The sequence below is a fragment of the Saccopteryx leptura genome, chromosome 3 (genome assembly GCF_036850995.1).
Source record: "Saccopteryx leptura isolate mSacLep1 chromosome 3, mSacLep1_pri_phased_curated, whole genome shotgun sequence".
Taxonomy (NCBI): domain Eukaryota; kingdom Metazoa; phylum Chordata; class Mammalia; order Chiroptera; family Emballonuridae; genus Saccopteryx; species Saccopteryx leptura.
The window spans coordinates 87,001,375-87,021,400 of NC_089505.1; the positions used below are offsets into that span (position 1 = coordinate 87,001,375).

At 57.8% G+C, this 20,026-nt stretch overlaps 1 protein-coding gene across 1 annotated transcript in view; it reads right to left on the reverse strand.

The window, feature by feature from the left end:
- Positions 1 to 20,026, reverse strand: part of ACOT7 (acyl-CoA thioesterase 7) — a 90,376-nt gene that overhangs the window by 391 nt on the left and 69,959 nt on the right. Inside the window, exon 8 of the mRNA XM_066372005.1 lies at positions 15,862 to 16,046. Coding sequence (XP_066228102.1) covers positions 15,862 to 16,046 — 185 coding nt within the window. The remainder of the gene's footprint in view (positions 1 to 15,861; positions 16,047 to 20,026) is intronic.

Consider the following 20,026-nt stretch of genomic DNA (forward strand, 5'->3'; position numbering starts at 1 on the left):
CTGTGGATCACACACAGAGACAGGCCGGTTAGAGACACGTGGAACTGGGGCTGTGGGCCCTATCCCAGCACCGCTGGCCTCCAGGGACTTCCTGGTGTCCTGTCTGCCAGCCAAGAGGCCGCGAGGGGCTGGGGAGCCGCCCATGGCCGAGCTCGCTGTGGGGACAGCAGGAAGGAGGCCCTGTAGGGCTGCAGGGACACAGCCAACAGGGAAATGGCCAGGCCCTGTGGCAGCCCGCATCACCTTCCATGGCAGGGGAATCCCACGCTGGGTGCCTCTCGGGCAATGAACTTCACTGGAGACGCGGTGTCTGAAACAAGGGCAGGAAGGCCTGCAGCAGAGCCAAGCAAGAGGCCGGGGCCCCGCATCTGCTCTATTCCTAAGAAAGTCAGCTGCTCACAGTCTCTGCCCTGAAGGACGGTGGGGACGAGCACTGTGTTGGCCATGTGACCTCAAGGAGGCTGGTTCACTGGAAGCAACAGTGAACACTGGGCAGGGAGCCCTGGACAGCGTGGATGCCCAGGAAGTGTCACCTTCGTCTCCATCTCCCCTTCTCTGCTGCTTCTGAACTCTCAGCAACTTGAGAAGCAGGGTCCTCGCATCGAGGGGAGGAGCCAGCTGACCAGGCTGGATGTGGCCAAGGCTGGGTCTTTCTGGGAAGGGTGCTGGTTCACACCTGCTGACCAGGGCCAGCACGCACTCAAGAGGGGCCTGGCTGCTCAGTGGTGTGACCCCCATACAGAGGTCACCATGACAGCATCCGATGGTCCCTCCTGGGGCCCCCTGTCCCGCCGTGGAGCTCTCTGCTGCCTGCCAGGCTGGGGATGTAGGTTTACAGAGCCATGCAAATCCCTCTGGGGTGACATTTCCTTGCGACACTTTGAGGGTGTCTGAAAGCCAAAGAAATGGGGCAGCTGCCCTTCAGCCACAATGACACCAGGCCCCAGCAGCTATTTTTAGGCCCAAGTGTTTTACAGACTAATGGTATATTGGCAAAAGAGAGAGCAAGCAGCTGAGGATATAATGTCAGGTTAGACCAAATATCCTCTTAGCCTTCTCAGAAATCGTTCTCCGAACGCCACCAGGTGTAAACTGTCAAAGCCTGGTGGCTTGGAACCAAAGGAGCTCGGATATCTCAAGATGAGGAACGTGCTCCTTACGGGGGCTCTGCTGCCCGTTTGAATAGTCTCTGGAGATGTGTGGGAAACAGTGGATTTTCTAAGATGCTTTATTGAAGAAGGTGCCAGTGTCATCTCTGGCTTTTTTTTTTTTTAAGTGAAATTTGAGGTTCTGCAATTTAACCTGAAACAGGCAAAGGGAAACAAAATGTTCTGCCTTGTAGGCAGTCTAAGGGGGCAAGACTGGACTTGGAGCCCAGCCCCTGCTGTTGAAAGTGCCCCAAAAGGACAAGGCCACATCCTGCTGGCACGGCCGAAGGCCTCCATGCACACCAGGCAGAATATGCTAGAGCAGGGCTTCTCCAGCCTGGGACCCTGTGAATGCACCCTGATCCCGTGGTCTGGGGCCGAGACTCAGTTCTAATATGTATCCAGACAATGCAATACTGCTGGTCCATGGACCACTCTGAGTAGCAGTCCTTCCCCTTTCCATCCATTCCTGCCCCAAATTGGGAACAGCCAACATGGCCAAGAATGCAAGGTCAAGGTCACTAGGCCAGGACAGCAAGGAACTTGCTTGTGTGGCTTCCATCAGTTCACAGCAGCCCGAGGCCATGGGTCAGTGGAGCAGCATGGCTGGCCCTCCCTTAGGGGGAGAAAAGGCCGCAGTCGGACTTCTCACCTGCCTCACAGAGGACCCCATTGGGGTCCCGGAGCAGAGAAGTGGGGATCAGGGCCTGGTGGGGCTGGCAGAGAGCAAGAGAGCCGGATCACAAGCTAAGGTTCCTTCTGGCTCTGAGAGCCCAGCGCCCTCTGCGCAGGCTCGTAGCAGCTGGAGTTTCCATTCCTGGAGTCGGGGAAGAAGGCAGGAGGCTTGGGAGGAAAAAGGCTTCCCAGAAGGAAGAGTGTGGGTGACACACTGGGGGTGACAGCTGCTGGCCCTCTGCCAAGCCCATGGCATTCCCGGACACTGGCAAATGTGGTATTCCAGCAAGGAACTTTGTCCCCAAGTCCCCGGGTCACCAGTGAGGTGCTCTGTGGCTCAGGAAGCTGGGAGGGGGCCCAGGAAGGCCCTGTGGAGCCGATGGCATGAGCTTAGGCGCTATTAGTGGGATGCCCTGGACAGCAAGCAGGAACCACCTAAGGCAGGGGTCCCCAAACTTTTTACATAGGGGGCCAGTTCTCTGTCCCTCAGACCGTTGGAGGGCCAGAGTATAAAAAAAACTATGAACAAATCCCTATGCACACTGCACATATCTTATTTTTAAGTAAAAAAACAAAACGGGAACAAATACAATATTTAAAATAAAGAACAAGTAAATTTAAATCAACAAACTGACCAGTATTTCAATGGGAACTATGCTCCTCTCACTGACCACCAATGAAACAGGTGCCCCTTCCAGAAGTGCGGTGGGGGCCGGATAAATGGCCTCAGGGGGCTGCATGTGGCCCGTGGGCCGTAGTTGGGGACCCCGAGGAGAAGGCAGCTGGCATGAGGCAAAGGAAGGGCTGCCAGGCCGGGGGGCCACCAGGGAGCAGCATCACCCTCTACAGGCAGTACTCCGTCTGTTTATCTGCCTCTGTCCATCTGTCCACACTATCCACTTTGGTTCTTTCCCCTGAGAACGTGCATCACCATTTCATGTGTGTGAACACTTATTGCAAACCTGCAGCAGATGTCCTCGACGCTGAATGGGGCAAGAAGCCTTTCTGAGGGTCTGTGGCCAAATCAGTTTGGGAACCTGCATGCTAATGGGCCTCTCACAATAAACAATGCCCACTGGGTCATGGTTCTGAAAATCTATTTTTTTTAGGTGAGAGGAGGGGAGACAGACTCCTGCATCACCCCGACTGGGATTCACCCGGCAACCCCATCTGGGGCCAATGCTCAAGTACTGAGCTACTTTTTAGGGCCTGAAGCTTATGTGCTCCGACCAAGCTATCCTCAGAGGCCAGGGCCACACTCAAAACCAATCGAGCCACTGGCTGTGGGAAGGGAAGAGGAAGAAGGGGGAGAGGGAAGTGGCTGGAAGCAGATGGTTCTGTGTGCCCTGACTGGGAATCGAACCTGAAACATCTGTATGCTGGACTGACATTCTATCCACTGAGCGACATGCCAGGGCCTGAAAATCTTTTTTTTTTTTTTGTATTTTTCTGAAGCTGGAAACGGGGAGAGACAGTCAGACAGACTCCCGCATGCGCCCGACCGGGATCCACCTGGCACGCCCACCAGGGGCGAAGCTCTGCCCACCAGGGGGCGATGCTCTGCCCCGACCAGAGCCACTCTAGCGCCTGGGGCAGAGACCAAGGAGCCATCCCCAGCACCCGGGCCATCTTTGCTCCAATGGAGCCTTGGCTGCGGGAGGGGAAGAGAGAGACAGAGAGGAAGGAGGGGAAGGGGTGGAGAAGCAAATGGGCGCTTCTCCTATGTGCCCTGCCCGGGAATTGAACCCGGGTCCCCCACACGCCAGGCCAACGCTCTACCGCTGAGCCAACCGGCCAGGGCAGGGCCTGAAAATCTTGAAGTAAGATAAATCTGTATAACTTTATTTAACCTGGGCTTTCCTAAACCGATTTGGCCAGGGACCGCTTTCCTAAGGAACTCCTTCTTGGGGATGGCCAAATGAGAAGTGCTGCCCCTAAGCTCCGGCCATCTGCTTGCCTGTCCACCCTCAGAGCTGGCCTGGACGGACAGTGACCAGACTTGCCAGCCTCCAGAATGGGGCACTTCTGATACAGGCCAGCAGAGCGAGGCCAGGGACAAGCCAGCCTACCTGGGACCCCATCACACCACACACCCTTTTCCTGGAATGGCCTCTTCACTCGGCCCCCAGCCCAGCCTGGACTCCCCTCCAGGGCCAGCGCTGGGGGGACCAGCCCGCCTGGTTTGGACTGTGAGGCCCCATAGGCTCCCCAACATTCCTATTTGGCAAAACGGGCCAGTATCCACCCTGCAGTGTTGCTGTGAGGACCGCGGTCCTCCTGGCTGTCCCTGCTGAGCACCAGGCATTATGAACCAGCACATAGGAAGAAGCCTGGCACAAAGGCCTGCACACAAGTCTGTCTGCAACGTGAAATGTCTGGAGCAGGCAAGTCCAGACAGCACATCCTGGTGGCCGCGGGGCTGGGGAAGGGTGATGGCTGGGAGTGTGGGGCTTTCACGGTGATGGGATGTTACATAATTGATTGCGGTGACAGCAGCACAACTCTGCGGCTACACCAAAACCCACCGACTGCTCTCGGCAAACGGCACAACTGCACAGCGCACGATTCTGTCTCGGCAAAGCTGTGCTAAACCAGACCACCACGAAGGTGAGAGCACTCCCCTCAGTTTACAGAATGTCAGAGGGAAGGGTCAGTGTGGCAGCACCCATGCCCGAACCCTGGCACACGGGAGCAGGAGGGTGGAGGAAACACTTGCTCAATAAAACAAGCACTGTCTGCCCCACAGCGTGGCTAGGGCTCCCTCCTGCCCCCTGCCTCCCCGCAGGCACACGACACCTCTGCACACACGGCACCATCTGCAGACACCGGCGTCAAGCCTCTGGCCAACAGCACACGGAACCTGGGCAGTTACACATGTGCAGGGAGGTGACAACGTGGCCTAAAGATGAGCACAGCAGAGTTGGGGTTCCAAGGGCCAGGAGGGGTTCCCGAGAAGGTTCTGATCCACAGGCGTGGATCCCTAGGGTCCTCTGTTGACAGCAAATGGCAGAGCCAGGGCCTCTGGAGGAGAGAGCGCCACCCTGGGAATGGCCTCCTTTGGAAGGAGCAGAGGGCATGTCTCAGGAAGGAGCGGCCCCAGGGCAGACCCTCGTTGAATCCTTTCACCCTGTGCCTGTTTCCTCATCGGTCAAGTGCGAGAGTCTCTCTCTCCTGGTCTGTGTGGGTTTAAGGACCAGATAGAGTGCCTGTGCCATCCCCAGCTGGAGGCTTCAGCACATGCTGCCCCGGTTAGCTGACAGATGATCTGCCACTGAGGTGACCTCTGGGTCCCGGGGGTCTCCCAGCATGAGGGGAACACTGCATTTATAAGCAAGAGCCTGACTCTGGGCATGCTGGTCCTGCAGCAGCCAGGAGGGAGGCCGGAGCCCTGGCCGGGTCTCTGTGGCCAGAGGCCAGCCCACCAGTAAGAATAAGCCAATGACAAAGAGCCCTATCTCTCAGAGACACACTGAAATGCATGGAGGTGATGATGTGATCTGAGACTTGCTTCCAAGGAGCCGGGTGGGGAGGTGGGGAAGGTTGGTCCTGCATTGATAATGACATAGGAATTGTTTCTTTGTTTTACTTTTGTGTATATTAGAAATTTCTATAGTGAGAAAGAAAAATAGACTAGATCCTGAGGGCAGCTGCAGCCCTAGGAAATCAGGCCCTCCCTGTCCCTGGGCACAAAGGACACACACTTCAGGAGTGAGGAGTGGGTGGGGGGCACATCCCTATGGGAACACCAGTATCTGGCAGCCAGGGGAGCAGAGCGACAGGCTCTGGTGCCTGTCAGGGTCATGCCCGTGCAGGTGGGCACCTTGCTCATCCCCCTTGTCCCACCTGAAGTGCTGCTGTGACGACTCAGCCTGGCGAAGCTTTCCCGAGTGTGTCCTCCAGTCAGGCCCGGAGCCCAGCCCTCCATCAATTACCCAGCCCTGGCACCAACAGGCCACCCAGAGTCCCACAATGTGTGCCCCCAAGGTTCTGGGGGCATCTCTCACTAGAGGAGCAGCTGGGGCCGCAGTGTAGGCGCCAAGCATGGTAAGTTCTCTTGTCTGCTCAGAAGGAGGCGCAGCCGGCACCCAGCCTGGGCCTGATGTTGCTCGTTGCATCTCTGATGCTTAGCACCCTGCCGCCTGCTCCTCTGCCAGGCCCTGCCCTCAGGTGGAACTAAAGCCATGGCTGCTGGCAAGGCCTGGGAGGAGGGAGCCGGCTGAGGGTTCATCTCTCTCCTTGTCTCTGGCAACAGGGCACAGGCTGAATGTTCCGCGCTCCAGAAGCCCGGCCAGGCCACAGAGCAGGGCTCGGATGACGTCAGGGACCAAGAACCCACCCTAGGAGGGCTGCCACCTCAAGAGGCTGACGGCCTTCCTCACTTGGCTGTCCTGGAAGGTGTCCAGCCAGGCCAGTCTATGAAGACGGTCAAGGGCAGCAAGGCTCCTGCGAACCCCTGGGAAGTGGAAGCAAGCACACGCTGAGAGTAAACAGCCCTGCTGGCCAAGTGACTAAGGGGCCACCACTTCCCCGCTGGGCACGGAGCTGACTAGGAGACAGATGGCTCCCTGCACACGGCCCCACCCACAGCCAGCTGCCGCCTCCTCTCAGCCCATCTTCTTCCACCCAGCAAAGTAAATAAATACATAAGTTGTTGGCTGTTGCTGTTTTCAGTAGTGGGCTGCTGGTGGCGCGGGGAGGGGGAAGAGCAAGAGCTTCCATGGGAAGTGACTTTCTTTCAAGTGCCTGAAGCTGACGGCAGGGAGCAGGGCTGGGGACCACCAGCAGTTGCCTCCCAGCAGTCCTCCTACGTCCACAGCCTCGGGAGGCTCCCTGCACACATGCCGGGGAGAAGGGAGGGGACAGCATGGGACAGAGACAGTGGAGGGCACAGCTCTGGGTCAGAGGGACCTGGCTGTGTGGCCTCAGGGATGCTGCCACTTTCCCAAGGCCAGTAGCTTCCACCTGTAAAATGGGAACTCAAGCAGGTGACACGGCGAGGTGCCTTCTGCAGTGCCTGCACAGGTGGGCTCCCCGTGCCATTGTGCATGTGCGTGCGTGCGTACGCATCAGTGTGCTCCTGTCTCATACCCACAGCACAGCTGTGGGAGGAGGGTGGGCAGCTCTGAGGGTCATCTTAAGATGCAGGGCCTCTGGAGCCTCACACCCAGGCTCAGGGACAGGAGGGTGTGGGGAGGGTCCCAGCACAGCAGGAGGAAAGTGTCCTTGCCCCTCTGCTCAGGGGCCCTCCCTCGGCTGCAGGGGCCTCCAGCCTGCCTCTTTCCCCCCTCCTCTCATTCTTCCTGCCAACTGCTGTCTTCTGGGCTCCCTTCCACTGGGGGCGGTGGGGGGAGCCTGCGGCTCTCAGAGCCTAACAGTGCAAACCAAATGTTTTCCATTTTCCGTGCTTTGAGAACACACATTTGGAACTTGGCACAGAAAGTGAGTGACTAAGTTCCACCCTCGGTAAAATCAATAGCTTGTCCTTTTTGTAATTAACAAATGTCTGGTGTGAAGAGGGTTTCCAGTGGTGACATAACAACTTCCTGTGTGCCAGAGGGACCCAGGCCTTCCTAATTAGGCAGCCACACAGCACACCCTCTCTCATTTTCATAATGGAGGCAAGAGGCACCTTGGGACACTCACGCAGGCAGTGAAGAGGTCTTCTGATTACTGGGGCCCCTCAGCGGGGCCTGGTGAGGGCAGTGTTCACAGCCAGGCAAGGACAGGCTAGGCTCCCAGGACCCACGGGGCTCCCAAGCAGCCCCGTGATGTGTCTGCAAATCCATGCCACTCCTCACTATTTTGATTTCTCCAGAACGTGAAGACCCGGAGGCTGGCTCTCAGGGGCACCGTCAGGCTGACCCTGGGTGGTGCAGGAAGATGGCTACGGGGGGGGGGGCTCAAGTGCAGCTCCTCCCTGGGACCCTGAGCTCAGTGGGTCTGGGCCAGGCCCCGGGAAGCCCCTGTCATGGGGGCAGCCCAGGACCTCACTGTCCTGTTTGTTCTCAGCGGCCGCAGGCTGGACTCAGAAAACCCTCAGCGCGCCTACATGGGGTGTTACCGGGGCAGCCTCCAGCAGAGAGATGTCTCCAATGACAAGAGGGGCTCCGCTCACCAGCAGCCCCGGCTCAGCCTGCAAACCACCACCCTCCAGTGCGGCTCTGAAAGTGTCCCAAGTGAGGGCCCTCTGAGGGCTGGGGACGGGGCAGGGAGCTTGGGCACCGCCCAAGGAAAGGCAGTGAAGGGGGAGACGTTGTTCTTTTGACAAGAGGAACCAGGACTTGGTCGCGTCCTGTGGGCCTCTCAGCGGTTTCTCCCATAGACCCTGCATGTCCGGTCACGGCACTCTCCTCTGTGACTGTGTTAACGTGGCCGTCCCTGCTGGACAACAGTACTAAAGGTCCTAACTGCCATTTGCTGAGCGCTTCCCACGGGCCGGTCCAGGGCCCTGCCGCGCTCTCAAGCATCTCTGGCCCCGCACGCTCATGCTTTGCCACAACCGTCTTTCTTGCCCTGTCTGAGGCCAGCACTGTGCCTGGGACATGGGAGGGGGTGTGAGAAGCACTTGCTGAATGAATAGTGATCAAACAAATGAAGATCAAAGTAAGAAAGCCTTAATTCCACATTGGTGTGGGTCTGGGTTAACAGTTCCAGACGGTGTTTCTGCTCAATGGACACACGTTCAGGCATCGCCCATCCCCACCGCCCAGAAACGGCACTGAGCTCGGAACAGCCTGTTTTTCACCCCAGGACACAGCAGGCACAAGCTTGCCCTGCTGGGAAACCCGCTCTAAGCCCGAAGGTCTTCACTGGTCTCTCCCCCGACCCCTCTCTTGCCCTCCATGGCTGCTGCAGTGGGGCAGGGATGCCCTGACTCCGGGGAGGACCCTCTTCCTGCTGCACCCTCTTCCGGTGCTGCCCATGCCCCCCCCCCCCCTGTAGCCATCTTCCTGCACCACCCAGGGTCAGCCTAACGGTGCCCCTGAGAGCCAGCCTCCGGGTCTTCACGTTCTGGAGAAATCAAAATAGTGAGGAGTGGCATGGATTTGCAGACACATCACAGAGGCAACAAGAAGCCAACAGTCCTGTGCAACCTCTACTGTTCAGTGAGAAAAGGTGCCGTCATTGCGATGCGCCGTCTCTTCCGGAGAGCTCGCTATTGAACACTTAACTGGTGGTGGTCAAAGCACCGGCGGTTCCGGCAAAGAGCCCGGTGTGGAGACAGGTGGATTTTCAGAGGAGGCCTGCAGACTGGACTAGTTAAGATGCTCAAAGGCAGAGTCCAGGCTCCTGGTAGAGTGAGGGTGAGAGCCAGACTGGGGGAGCGCAGGCTCTCATCCATGTCCCGAGGCACCCACACCTGGTGCACGGGAGGTGACTCACGGGCCACTGGGAGGGCATTAGCACCAACCATTCAGGTGGCAGGAGCAGCGCAGGATTCTGGCATTCTCTCATCACAAGGCAGAGTCTCTGCTTGGCACCCAGGGAGCGAGAACACTGGTCAGGAAGCATCAGGACTCTCCCGGTCCCTGACTCTGCCGGGGGACTGGCAGCAGGGACAGGCAGGAGCACAGCTACCCTTGCTAATTGGGCTCCCCAGCCTTCCAGGAATGGACACGTCAATCCTGCCGTTCTCCGGGATATCTGAATTTCTTGTTAGGGAGCAGTTAAATGTAACTCCACCCCACAGAGTGTCCAGGACACTGAGGCGTGGAGCTGCCTGGGCCCCAGGCCCATGACAAGGCCTGTGTGAGGACCCACTTTCCATATCTTGGGGGTGGGATATTGGGTGTGCAGAGCTGGCCTGACTGTATGGCCAGGAGCAGTCAGGCCTCCTTGGCTGCTGAGGCTTTATCTGAGGAATAGGACCCTCAGGAGGACCCCGGGCCCTCTGCCATGTGCCCAGCTCCGGCCGGAGACCTGGGGAATGTGGCACTGACTGTGCCTCCTCTTCAGGGCCAAGGAACGTGGAGGCTCCCAGTTAGACTACCACAGAGATAGTGTGTGGAGGAACCGCAGAGAGCAACCGCCAGCACGTGGTGGCTCCAGCAGGGAAACTGAGGCTGAGACATGAAGGGGCCAGTCATAGCCAGGGGCTCAGGGTCCTGCAGTAGGTCCTTGGCCAGAGGTGGCCATTTGGCTTTGGGCAAGTCACCTCCCCTCTCTGTGCCGCAGTCACCTGTCTGCAGGATGCAGACACCACAGCGCAGAAGCAGCTGGCGGTCTGAACACCCAGCTCTCCGTGACCAGCTGTTGGTCTCACACTTAGGATACCCACCCTGCCAGCGCCTCCCAGGAGACTGGGAACAGTCACGGCAGGCAGGCCGACCTTGTGAGTGGGCACTCAGATAACCACGCCAACGACCCAACCCTGAAGCCTCCCCAAGGTGGGGGCCTGATGTCACCGTGGGAGCCCTCGATGCTGACAAGGCACGGGAGTGTGGTACAGTGGTGACCCTGGTGGCACACCGCCGACTCCCAGGGAGCCTCGCTCTAAGGAGTGCAGGCGGTGATGGCGGAGACTTGACTCGGGGTGCTGAGCACACAACACAGTACAGATGACGTGCTGGAGAACTGTGCCTCACACCTGTATAATTATGTGAACTCATATCAGCCCAATAAATTCAATAAAAAACATGAGAAAAAATACGAGAGTGATAGTAGGGCTGCATCCCCAATTTCTTCACTGCCTTCCATTTTAATCCAGAAAACAGTCATCAGGCCCACGACTGAGCCTCTGGGTCTCGGCCCCTGTCCCCTAAGTGTCACTGTCCATGGGGAGCCAGGGGGAGGGCCTGTGCGCCAGCTGGGCCAGCTCACGCTGGAGGATAGTTTTCTGTGAGCAAAGCAAGACTGCTTCACAAAGACTCTGCCCACGTGGCATGGCTCAGCAGTCAGGCCTCGGCTCATTGGGAACAAATGATCCACGAAAGCTGCTGTTTTTCGAACCCTGAGTCCACCGCATGCTTGAGAGGAGTTCCGGCTCCTTCGACATCAAGCGCGGGGAGTGGCTCCAGCCCCCCCCCCCTCATGCCAGGCCAGGACAGGGCACCTCTGTCCTCACACAGCCCCCTGGGACCTTCAGAAGCTGCACAGCCATGTCTGATTGGGGAGAGGATGCAGATGCTGCATCCAGGATGACACTTGCTTTGGCTTCAACACAGACACAATTTGGTTCTCACATTTCTGGAAACACAAAAGGCTTCCCACACCTGGGCCAGAAAAAAATCACCCAATAGCAGTGCCAGGTCCCCAGGGAGCCTCCACTTTCCGGCCCTGGTCAGGGGTCTGGGGCTTGTCCCCCACGCGGAGGTCAGAGGGAATGGCCACAGGGAGGCTTCAGGGCGGCGGGGCCTGGGCCTGGTGTCCAGCCGGCAGCCGAGCTCCGTGCACCATGTCTACCTCTTCTAACAATTAGCCTGGAAAGAGCCAGCAGCACAGGACGCGGTGCCCGCCCGCCCCAGCATAAAATATTCATCAAGAAATACTCTAAACGGCAAGGCTGCTGTTTCCGAGTCAGCGGCCTGGGGACGACAGCTAAAAATAGACGGGAGGTTGAAGAACTGCTGACAGCGGGGGAGGCAGGGGGTGGAGGGCTGGGTGCCGCTGGCACGCGCACGGGGCCATGCGCAGCATGTGTGCTCTGAGACACACAACACCGTGGCGGCAGTGGCAACCGGGCTGGAGCGAAAACCCAGCTCCAAGGAGTGGACCCACCCTCCCCAGAAGCTATTTTTATCAACACCAGTGGGCCCAGGCCACCTCAGCGGAGAATCAAAGACCATCTTTAATTGGTGAGAAACTACAGCCTGGACTGACACCAGGCTGGCCAGCAGAGAGGTGTGGCCACTGCCAAGTGCTGGTCTGGAAACCTGAGGGATTCGGCCACCACTGCCTTCCTCCGAGCAGGTGTCATCCGCTCACCCCATCAGCCCTGCCCTCTGGGCCCCAGCACCCTGTCCTCAGTCACACACACTGGCCCAGCCCCAGGACTGCTCCCCAGCTCCATGAAGGACACAAGTCCCCCCCTAAAGGGCTCCTTGGCTACAGGCCACTTCATGGGAGACCAGCCCCTGGGGTGCCAAGGCCTTCCTCCCAGAGTCCACAGACGCTGACCCTCCGGGTCATAGCATCAGCATCCCCAGCTGGCTTAGTTCTGGGAAGTGTCACAGCAGCCGTGGTGGCGCTGGACTCTCAGATGGCAGCACCTCATGGCTGCGGCCAGCCCTGCAGACCCAGTCGGGGACGCCTTCGATTGCCTTGCTCAGTAGAAGCCTTTCCAAAACGAAGACATCACAGCCCCTGGTTACCTTGGTCTTTGCCCATTTGGGGGTCTGCAGGCCTCCCCTGTCAGCTGGGCGGCCCCAGGCGCCTGCTGGCCCCTCCTCTCCTGCCTGCGTCAGCAGCTCCTCCCACACGGGAGTCCTGAGAAATGGCTCCCTCTCTCCTCAACTCCAGGCCAAACAATTGCACCCTCTCACCTCCTTAAAGGGACCTATTTAAGTTGCAATGCTCTCCCTGAAAACACCCACCCCACCGCCTGCTTTCCCCTTTGCCGACATCTAACACGCTCTTTCGCTACTTGTTACTGCCTCTCCCTCCAGCAGGGCGGCAGCACCAGTGAGGATGGTCAGAGGACATAAACCAGCTCACAGGACCCTCACCCCCTTTGTTGGCATAAACGGGTATGGACGCCGAGGCCCACGGAAGCACTGCCTGGGATCAAACTAGTACCTGTGGGCCCGGCAGCATGTGCAGGGTCCACACACTGAGGGGAGGGGCCTAAGGGTGGGTGGGGCCTGCGGCTGCCACTCCAACTGTCGGAGTGGATCTGTGGCTGGAGAGGTGAGCCAGCCTGTGACCACTCCCAGGATTTCCCTGAACCCCACTCTACACAGGCGTCCTGCTGTCATGCCCTGGGCTGGGGCTGGACACTCAACTGATGTGCACGCACTAGACTACCTCAGACGGTGCCTGATGCCTACAAATAGCGCAGAGTCGTAGGTCAGTGGCGTGGCAGCAGCGATGAGGCTTCACTCAGAGTGGTTTGGGAAGGCCCTCCAAGGAGGAAACGTCTCAGAAGCAGGGAAAGAAGCTGGGTTGGTGGTAGTCTAAGAAAACATGTCCAGGCAGAAGAGCATGAGCAAAGGCCCTGAGGCAGGGAGGAGTTTGGGGTTGAGGAGCAGAGGACCCGTGACAAGGGCGGTTTAGGTGGGAGAGGGGATGAAGCTGATTCTGTTTAATAGAGCCGATGGCTCAGTGCAGAGCTGGAAGGGGGGCCGCAGGCATGGAGGACGGAGGACAGCTCTGGGCTGAGGGGACCCAGCAGCAGGGTCAGGGCCTATAGACACTGGGTGCGGGGCTGAGTGGGAGACAGGAGCCAGCCAGGTTCCCAGATTCCCGAGGGATAGAATATGAGGAGGAATGGACTTTTTTCTCGGGGGAGGGATGGGGGAAATGAGCTCAGCGTGTGATAAATCATGTCTGAGGTGTGGCAGAGGTCCGGGGAGAGAGGCAGAGCTGGCACAGTAGGTGCTGGAGTGAACAGACAAGGCACGGAGCCTGGACCCAACCGCCCAAGTTGGGGAAGGGTGCAGGTCAGCACCTGTCGGAGCCTCATGTGTAGGGGGTCTGAGGGTGGCCGTCTGGGCAGGGCAGAGTCCTGGGTCAAGGGCGCGCAGACATCACTGAGGCTGGGAGTCATGCCAGAACCAGGGAGGCCCAGCACGATGAAGTCGGAGAGTGTCCTGGGCCTGGCCACCCTGCGGGAGCCGGAGGCCAGGAGGACTGGGGGCAGCAGGAAGAGGCCATGGATTCCAGTGTGTGGTGGGAACTGAGCATGCAGGACAGAGATGCTGGGGGTGGCCTCACTAACAGATGCTCCCAAGAGTCACTGGAAATGTAGAAAGAGATGGGACAGGGTCTGGGAGAGAGTCCAGGCAAGTCTGCACTGAGGGCCTAAGGGAACCAGCAAGGTTGGGAGAAGTGGTTCAAGTCCTAGAGAGATGTGGCTCAAAGGTCAAGGCTGGAGAGGTAGGAGGAAGACATGTGCACCAGCTGAGGGAACGGGGTGGGGCGGGGGCCACCTGCCAAGGCTGCTGAGTGGTAGTGGTGGGGGGAGCCGCCTATGGGGCTGGCGCCTGTCCTGCCGCAAGGTAGGCCCCGGGGAGGATGGAGGCTCAAGTAAGGAGTGCTGCACGGGGCTTCCCACCTGCCCCCCCCAGGGGGGGACAAGGCTCCCACAAGGAAGCAGGTAAGGCTGCAGACACTGGGGAGGAGGGGAGGAGGCCAAGTGTGTGCTCCCAGCCTGACAGAGGAAATTGTGCCCCCCCAAACCCAAGTAGGGCAAAGCACTGACTTAGTGGGGCCGGCCACCAGACGGGATGGAGTAGCAGTGGACAGGTGATAGACTGGAAATGCAGTAAGCGCCTGTCAGCCTGAGGAAGACTCCTGGCTCTCTTTCTCTTTCCTACCAAGCTGGTTGAACCCTCTTGTCCTACAATGCCAGGTTCACAGGCCTCCTCTGTGCACCCCTGTCCCCAGGGTCTCAGGATTAGTTGACTCACTGGAGCCTCAAGGGCACCCATCCCAGCAAAGGTGGGGAGGGACAGGAGAGGGCCCTGCAGGTGGCTGAGGTGCCTCCAGCCACAACAGGGGCAGACGAGCATCTCCAAGGAGGCACCCCGAGGGGCCTCAGTGGCCACTGAGAAACCATGTTCTCAGACCGGGGCCAGCTGCAGAGTGGTCACCCTCAGCCACAGGAAGTAGCATGTGGAGGCCCTGTTCCCGCCTGTGGGAGGAAATGGATCTTAAGTGCAATGTGTTTGTTTGTACAGGTTGTCAGCACGTGCTTTTCTCCAGGGTGCACAAGCTCTGGTGGGGAGCAGACGGGCAGGGGCAACAGAGGCCCGAGGACCCTTCTGGAAGCAGGGCTGACTGTCCTAGGCCCCAGTCTGCATGGTGGGCCGGCTGCTGCCACCAAAGACTCCGCCCAGCCCAGGCCGCTCTGCTCCCCCACCCTACAGAAGGCAGTGCTCTGACTGTGGCTGGGCCAGAGTTCTGTGTTCCTCCTGGCCCAGAAGAGCTGGCCCTAGTGACAGAGTCTGGTTCCAGGAGAAATCAGGAGCAGACCGAACAGAGGCTCTCTCCCCCAGGACAAAAAGTCTGTGCCAGATCCAGACCCTGGTTCCTCATGACCACTTCCACAAGAGCCTTGGTGCTACTGGTCTGGGGCTGGTCCGGGGCTGCCTGCCCTGTAACGGGTGGGGCTGAGGGTAGCTGAGAGGAGCCAGTGGGAAGGCCTCCATGAGGCTAATTATAAGACCATCATCAGATTTAGGGGAAATCTCTAGGGGTCTTTCCTTCCTTCATTCCACACACACTGAGCAATGCCTGCCAGCCAAGCATTCTCACCAACTTCCCCATTCCCCCGCCTTGAACCCTCGGCTGCCTATGGTTCCCCTGTGGCCAGCACGCCCAGATGTCAGCCCAGTTGTCATCGGGATTCCAGCTCCTGAACCTCTAACACTGCCCCCACCCCGAGCCCCACTCAGGCTTCCCGGGCCCCGCCCACTCCAGCTTCCTAGGGCCCCGCCTACTCCTAAGCTGCACTACATCGCCTCCCAGCTGGAAGGTCACTGGCCAGGCACACTCCCCTACCCCTCCAAGCACCTCCCATCTCCTTCCTGACCAGACCAGGCCTTCTGCACAGTAGGACACACGCATTTTCAGAGTGCAGGGGGCTGACAGGTCCACACCAGGAGCATGCTTGGGGAGGATCCTGACCCCCAGTCCAGCATTTGCAAAGCAGCAGGGTCCCGAGGCACTGAGCTTGCCCCTCAGAGGTAGTGCCGCCAATGAGGACCTCAAGAAAGGGTCTCTCTCACCCTGTCTCCTTGTCCCATCCCTATAAACCTCTGAGGACCCTCATGTTTGACCTGCACCACAGCCAAGGCCCCTGGTCACGTATGTGGCTAGACAGGGGCCCAACTGCCCAGGATGAGTGCATGTGACTTCGTTTCTCCAGGGAGCCACTCACCACGAGCTGGGGCACGGGCAGCGGCTTGCCCTCCGGGCCCAGGGACACATAGGTGAAGAAGGCACTGGCGGCCCGGTAGCGCTTGAGCAGGTTGTCCACCACGGGGTCGGCGTCCACCAGGACCTCGATCTCCATGGACTTATTGCTCGTGAAGGTTATGCGGCCGGAGACGGTGATGACATATCCTGCGGAGCATGGACAGTGGTCAGGGAGACGAGGGCCGGACTGGGGAAGGCTGCAGAAATCAGCGTTACTGAGGACATCAGAAGACACCTGGTTAGGTAGCACGGATCGCTTTAATAACTATAGGACACTAAAACAACAGAACATTAGTGTTCACGATGGTTCATCTTTCTAGTGAACACACACATACTTGCACCATTTATGGAAGAAGTTAAAGTTGAAGGGATCTTGGGGCAATCACGTAGCTCCCTGCCCAAGGGTGGGTCTCCATCCCCTGGAAGGGGCAATGTCTGCTGAGAAAACGCCTCTGGTCACTCCTGCTCCTTGGGATAGGCCCAAGCCACAGGCAGCCCTGTGGGAGCTGGCTCTACCCCTGATGGTCACATCTGCAACCTGCACTGTCCATGGTGTGGCCTGGAGCCCATGTGTCCACTGGAGCCCCACAGCTGCCCCACCATGCTGCACTGAGCACCACTAAACAAACCCCTTCCACTTCCCAGGCTCCCCCAAACTCCCTGGCCGCGATGCTCCCCACGCTGTTCTGCAGGGCTCATGTGACTTGCTCAGGCCACGCTGCCACACTGACCATGGTGCCAGGTCCCCCTGGTGCTAGTCTGCACTGCAGCCCATGCACACCGGCCACCCCTCCATCCAGGCAGGACCTCACCAGGCCCTCCTCTGAGCAGTGGCCATCTGCCTTCTGAAGAAGCACCTCACCTTGTCCCTGGTCAGAGGCCCTGGGTGCCTACTACCTCCTGCAGTCTCCCTGTGGATTACGACGAAGTCTAAAACCCCATGTTCCCAAAGCAGGGTCCCTGCGTCCTCTGTCCCTCAACCTGACCCAACCTCTCTGCACTTTCCAGGTTCTGGGGGTTGTGACTATCCACCCTGCTAGTTGCTTCCTGACCTAAAGCTTCTCTCTGCCCCTCACCCTCCAGGTCACAAGCTCTTCCCTTGACTAAATCCTTCAATCTCATGGAGTCACGATGGGGATGACATGAATGAGCCAGGTGCCAAGCCCCGAGCCTGGTGGGTGCAGTCACCATCATCCTCAATAGCGTTGTTTTGGGCCATGAGGCAGCCCTAATCCTCAGGGGCTTCCAGGGAGGGGCAGACACCTGGCTGTGCTTCCAGCAACATGTGGCCAGACCCCTCCCACCCTCACCGTGGCCTTGCTCTGGGCTTGGCTCCAGGAAATGCCTGTCCGAGTCTGGGACATAATGCTAGGTCGCAGTCCCTGCAAGGGGTGCTGCCTTGGGAGCCCCGACGTCCTAGCTCCATGGAGATGGGCCCCACAGACATGTACAGAGAGACCCTGGGACACAGACAAACCAGGGCTGCGTGGTGACTGTTAGGGGTGAGTGTGTGGGCAGGCTAGAAGCGGGAGCGGTTATTCTGTTATAAAGTTCCAGAATGTTCCATGACACAGTCAACTTTATACTTACAGGGAGCGCTTCGGGATGGACACAGCCATTTCTGGGGAAGGAAGGCCACATGGTCAAAGACAAGTGGCATTATGTGAGTATAAGGGTACAGAGAGTCGCACACAAAGCACCCAGGGCACACTCTGGGGTCCTCATAACAGCCACACCTGGGACTTAATCAGTTTCAAAGTAGGTCCCAGCCCTTCAATCACATTTCCAGCTTTTGACATCTTCCCGTAGCCTGACCGTCATTGTCAAAGCCTGTGACTTGCTGGAATAATGATGTCCCATTTCTGAGAGGAGATAGGCTGGGGTTTGGTCTGTGATGGAATTGTTTCCAGACTCTTAGGAAGGAATCATTATATTGGGCATCATCGGTGGCACTCAAGAGAGTTCTCTCTCTTTTTTCAATTACAGTTGGCATTCAATGTTATTTTGTATGAGTTTCAGGTGTACAGAATAGTGGTTAGACAATTCCAGTGTCCCCCCAATATTTCTGGTGCCCGCCTGGGACCACACGTAGCTTTCCAGTGTTATTCACCGCGTTGAGGGCGCACTCTTCTTGTTCCTGTGTCTAATGCTCACAGTCAGCCTAGTGTGTTATTTGTAATACAATAGCTTTTGATTAAAGTTAGATGTTTAGGTTCCTAACCCTGAAGTCAATCATGAGCAGCCACGAGTGTGGCATGGCGGCAGAGGGGTGCTTACACGGGGACAAGGCAGAGGTGCCTTTCCAGGCATCCTTCAGACCAACAGCAGGTGTTCAGTCCTGGGACTGCTGTCCCCACAGCAGCGCCCTGAGGTCGCCTCTCGTGGGAAGGGCTTGCCCCTGCTTCCTGGCTGGTGTTCCCCGGGTCTTATGGTCATAGGTGAGAAGTGCTGGCCAGGCATGCGGGCAGCCTGATGGTCAGGAGGCAGAGGCACTGTGGGGACCCTCAGGGATGACCCTGCCCCCCCCCCACGCTGACAGGGTGAGACAGGGTGGGGTAAAGGCAGAGCTCAGAAACGAGTGGGAGTGTTACCTGCCTCTTCATGGCAGGTGGGACAACAGCCCATTTCTGAGGACCAAAGAGGTCCATGTCCTAATCTCCAGACTTGTGAATTATGTGACCTGATATGACAAAGAGACTGTATGATGTGATCAAGTTAAGGATCTTAAAGTGGGAGATTAGCCTGGATGACCCAGGTGGGCCCCACGTCATCGCTAGGGTCCTCCTACATGGATGAGTGAGGCAGGAGGAGTGTGGGAGATGCTGGGCGGCTGACTGGGGAGCAGGAAAGGGGGCCACCAGCGAGCACTGGGGGCCTCTGAGGCTGGAAGGGGCATCAAACGGGTCATCAGCCATAGCCCCTGGGGGAACTGGCCTGCTGCACCTTGATTTTAGCCCATGCGACCTGTGTCAGACTTCTAACCTCCAGACTGTGAGGTGACAAATTTGAGTTGTTGAGCTACTGGGTGTTTGATAAGTTGTTACAGCAACCATAGAACTTATCCAGGTGGAAGCTAAACTGGAGAATTTTAATGTGGTTAGTTCCTTGTTTTTCTAGCTGTTACACTAAATTGTAAGGATAAGTCAAGAGTACATTAAGTTATGGAGCTCAAAGAACATTTGAAAACTCTCAAACATGCATTTCTATTGCTGAATGTGACATTTCTTTTTCTTTTCTCCCCCCCCCCCTTTCTAAGTAAGAGGAGGAGAGATAGTGAGACACTTCTGCATGTGCCCTGACCAGGATCCACCCGGCTACCCCACCTGGGGCCGATGCCCAAACCAACCAAGCCACTGGTTGCAGGAGGAGGAGAGGGAGAGAAGCAGATGGTCAGTTCTCCTGTGTGTTCTAACCAGGAATTGAACCTGGGACATCCATACACTGGGCCGATGCTCTATCCACTAAGCCACAGCTAGGGCCGACATTTCTTTTCAAAGTGGTGATTCTGTCACAGCAAAAAGCATCTGGACACATGAATGAAGTCCCAAGTGAAAACAAAGAAATGCCAGTGGCTACGAGCCAGGGTCCTGGCAGCCGGTCACACTCCTCCCACACAGGAAGGACACTCAGTGACGTTGTGTGCAAATCATTTACTTGTTCATCGAGGGCCCAGGAAGTCAGTCATCAACCCAAAACAAAAGGAGTGGCTTGCATTAAATTTTGTAAGTTCTGTCAGTCTCTTACTCAGTGCTGGTGCCAATTCTCTGATTCCCAACTGAGTTTGGAAGTTGGACCTAAAACTAAATTCCTCTGAGTTCCACAAAAAAGCAGAGCCCGTGAGCACTACCAAGAAGCTGGCCCAGGCTGGTGAGTCCCAACGCGGCCCCAAGGTCTGAGGGCGCTCACTGTGCGGATGAGTGCTGACCTTGAGTTTACAGGCAGAGGGGCTTCATGGGACAGCTCGGCACCCAGGTCCCGATGAGCTTGGGCAGTCACGGGGCAGTGTCACCGTGACCGAGTGCCTTCCTCACAGGATTTACCGGGGCTTAAGAAAATTCCTCTTGGAGCATCTTGGCAGCCACGCCCAACACTGGGACACGGGCATTGAGCCCACGGCCCGGAGACCA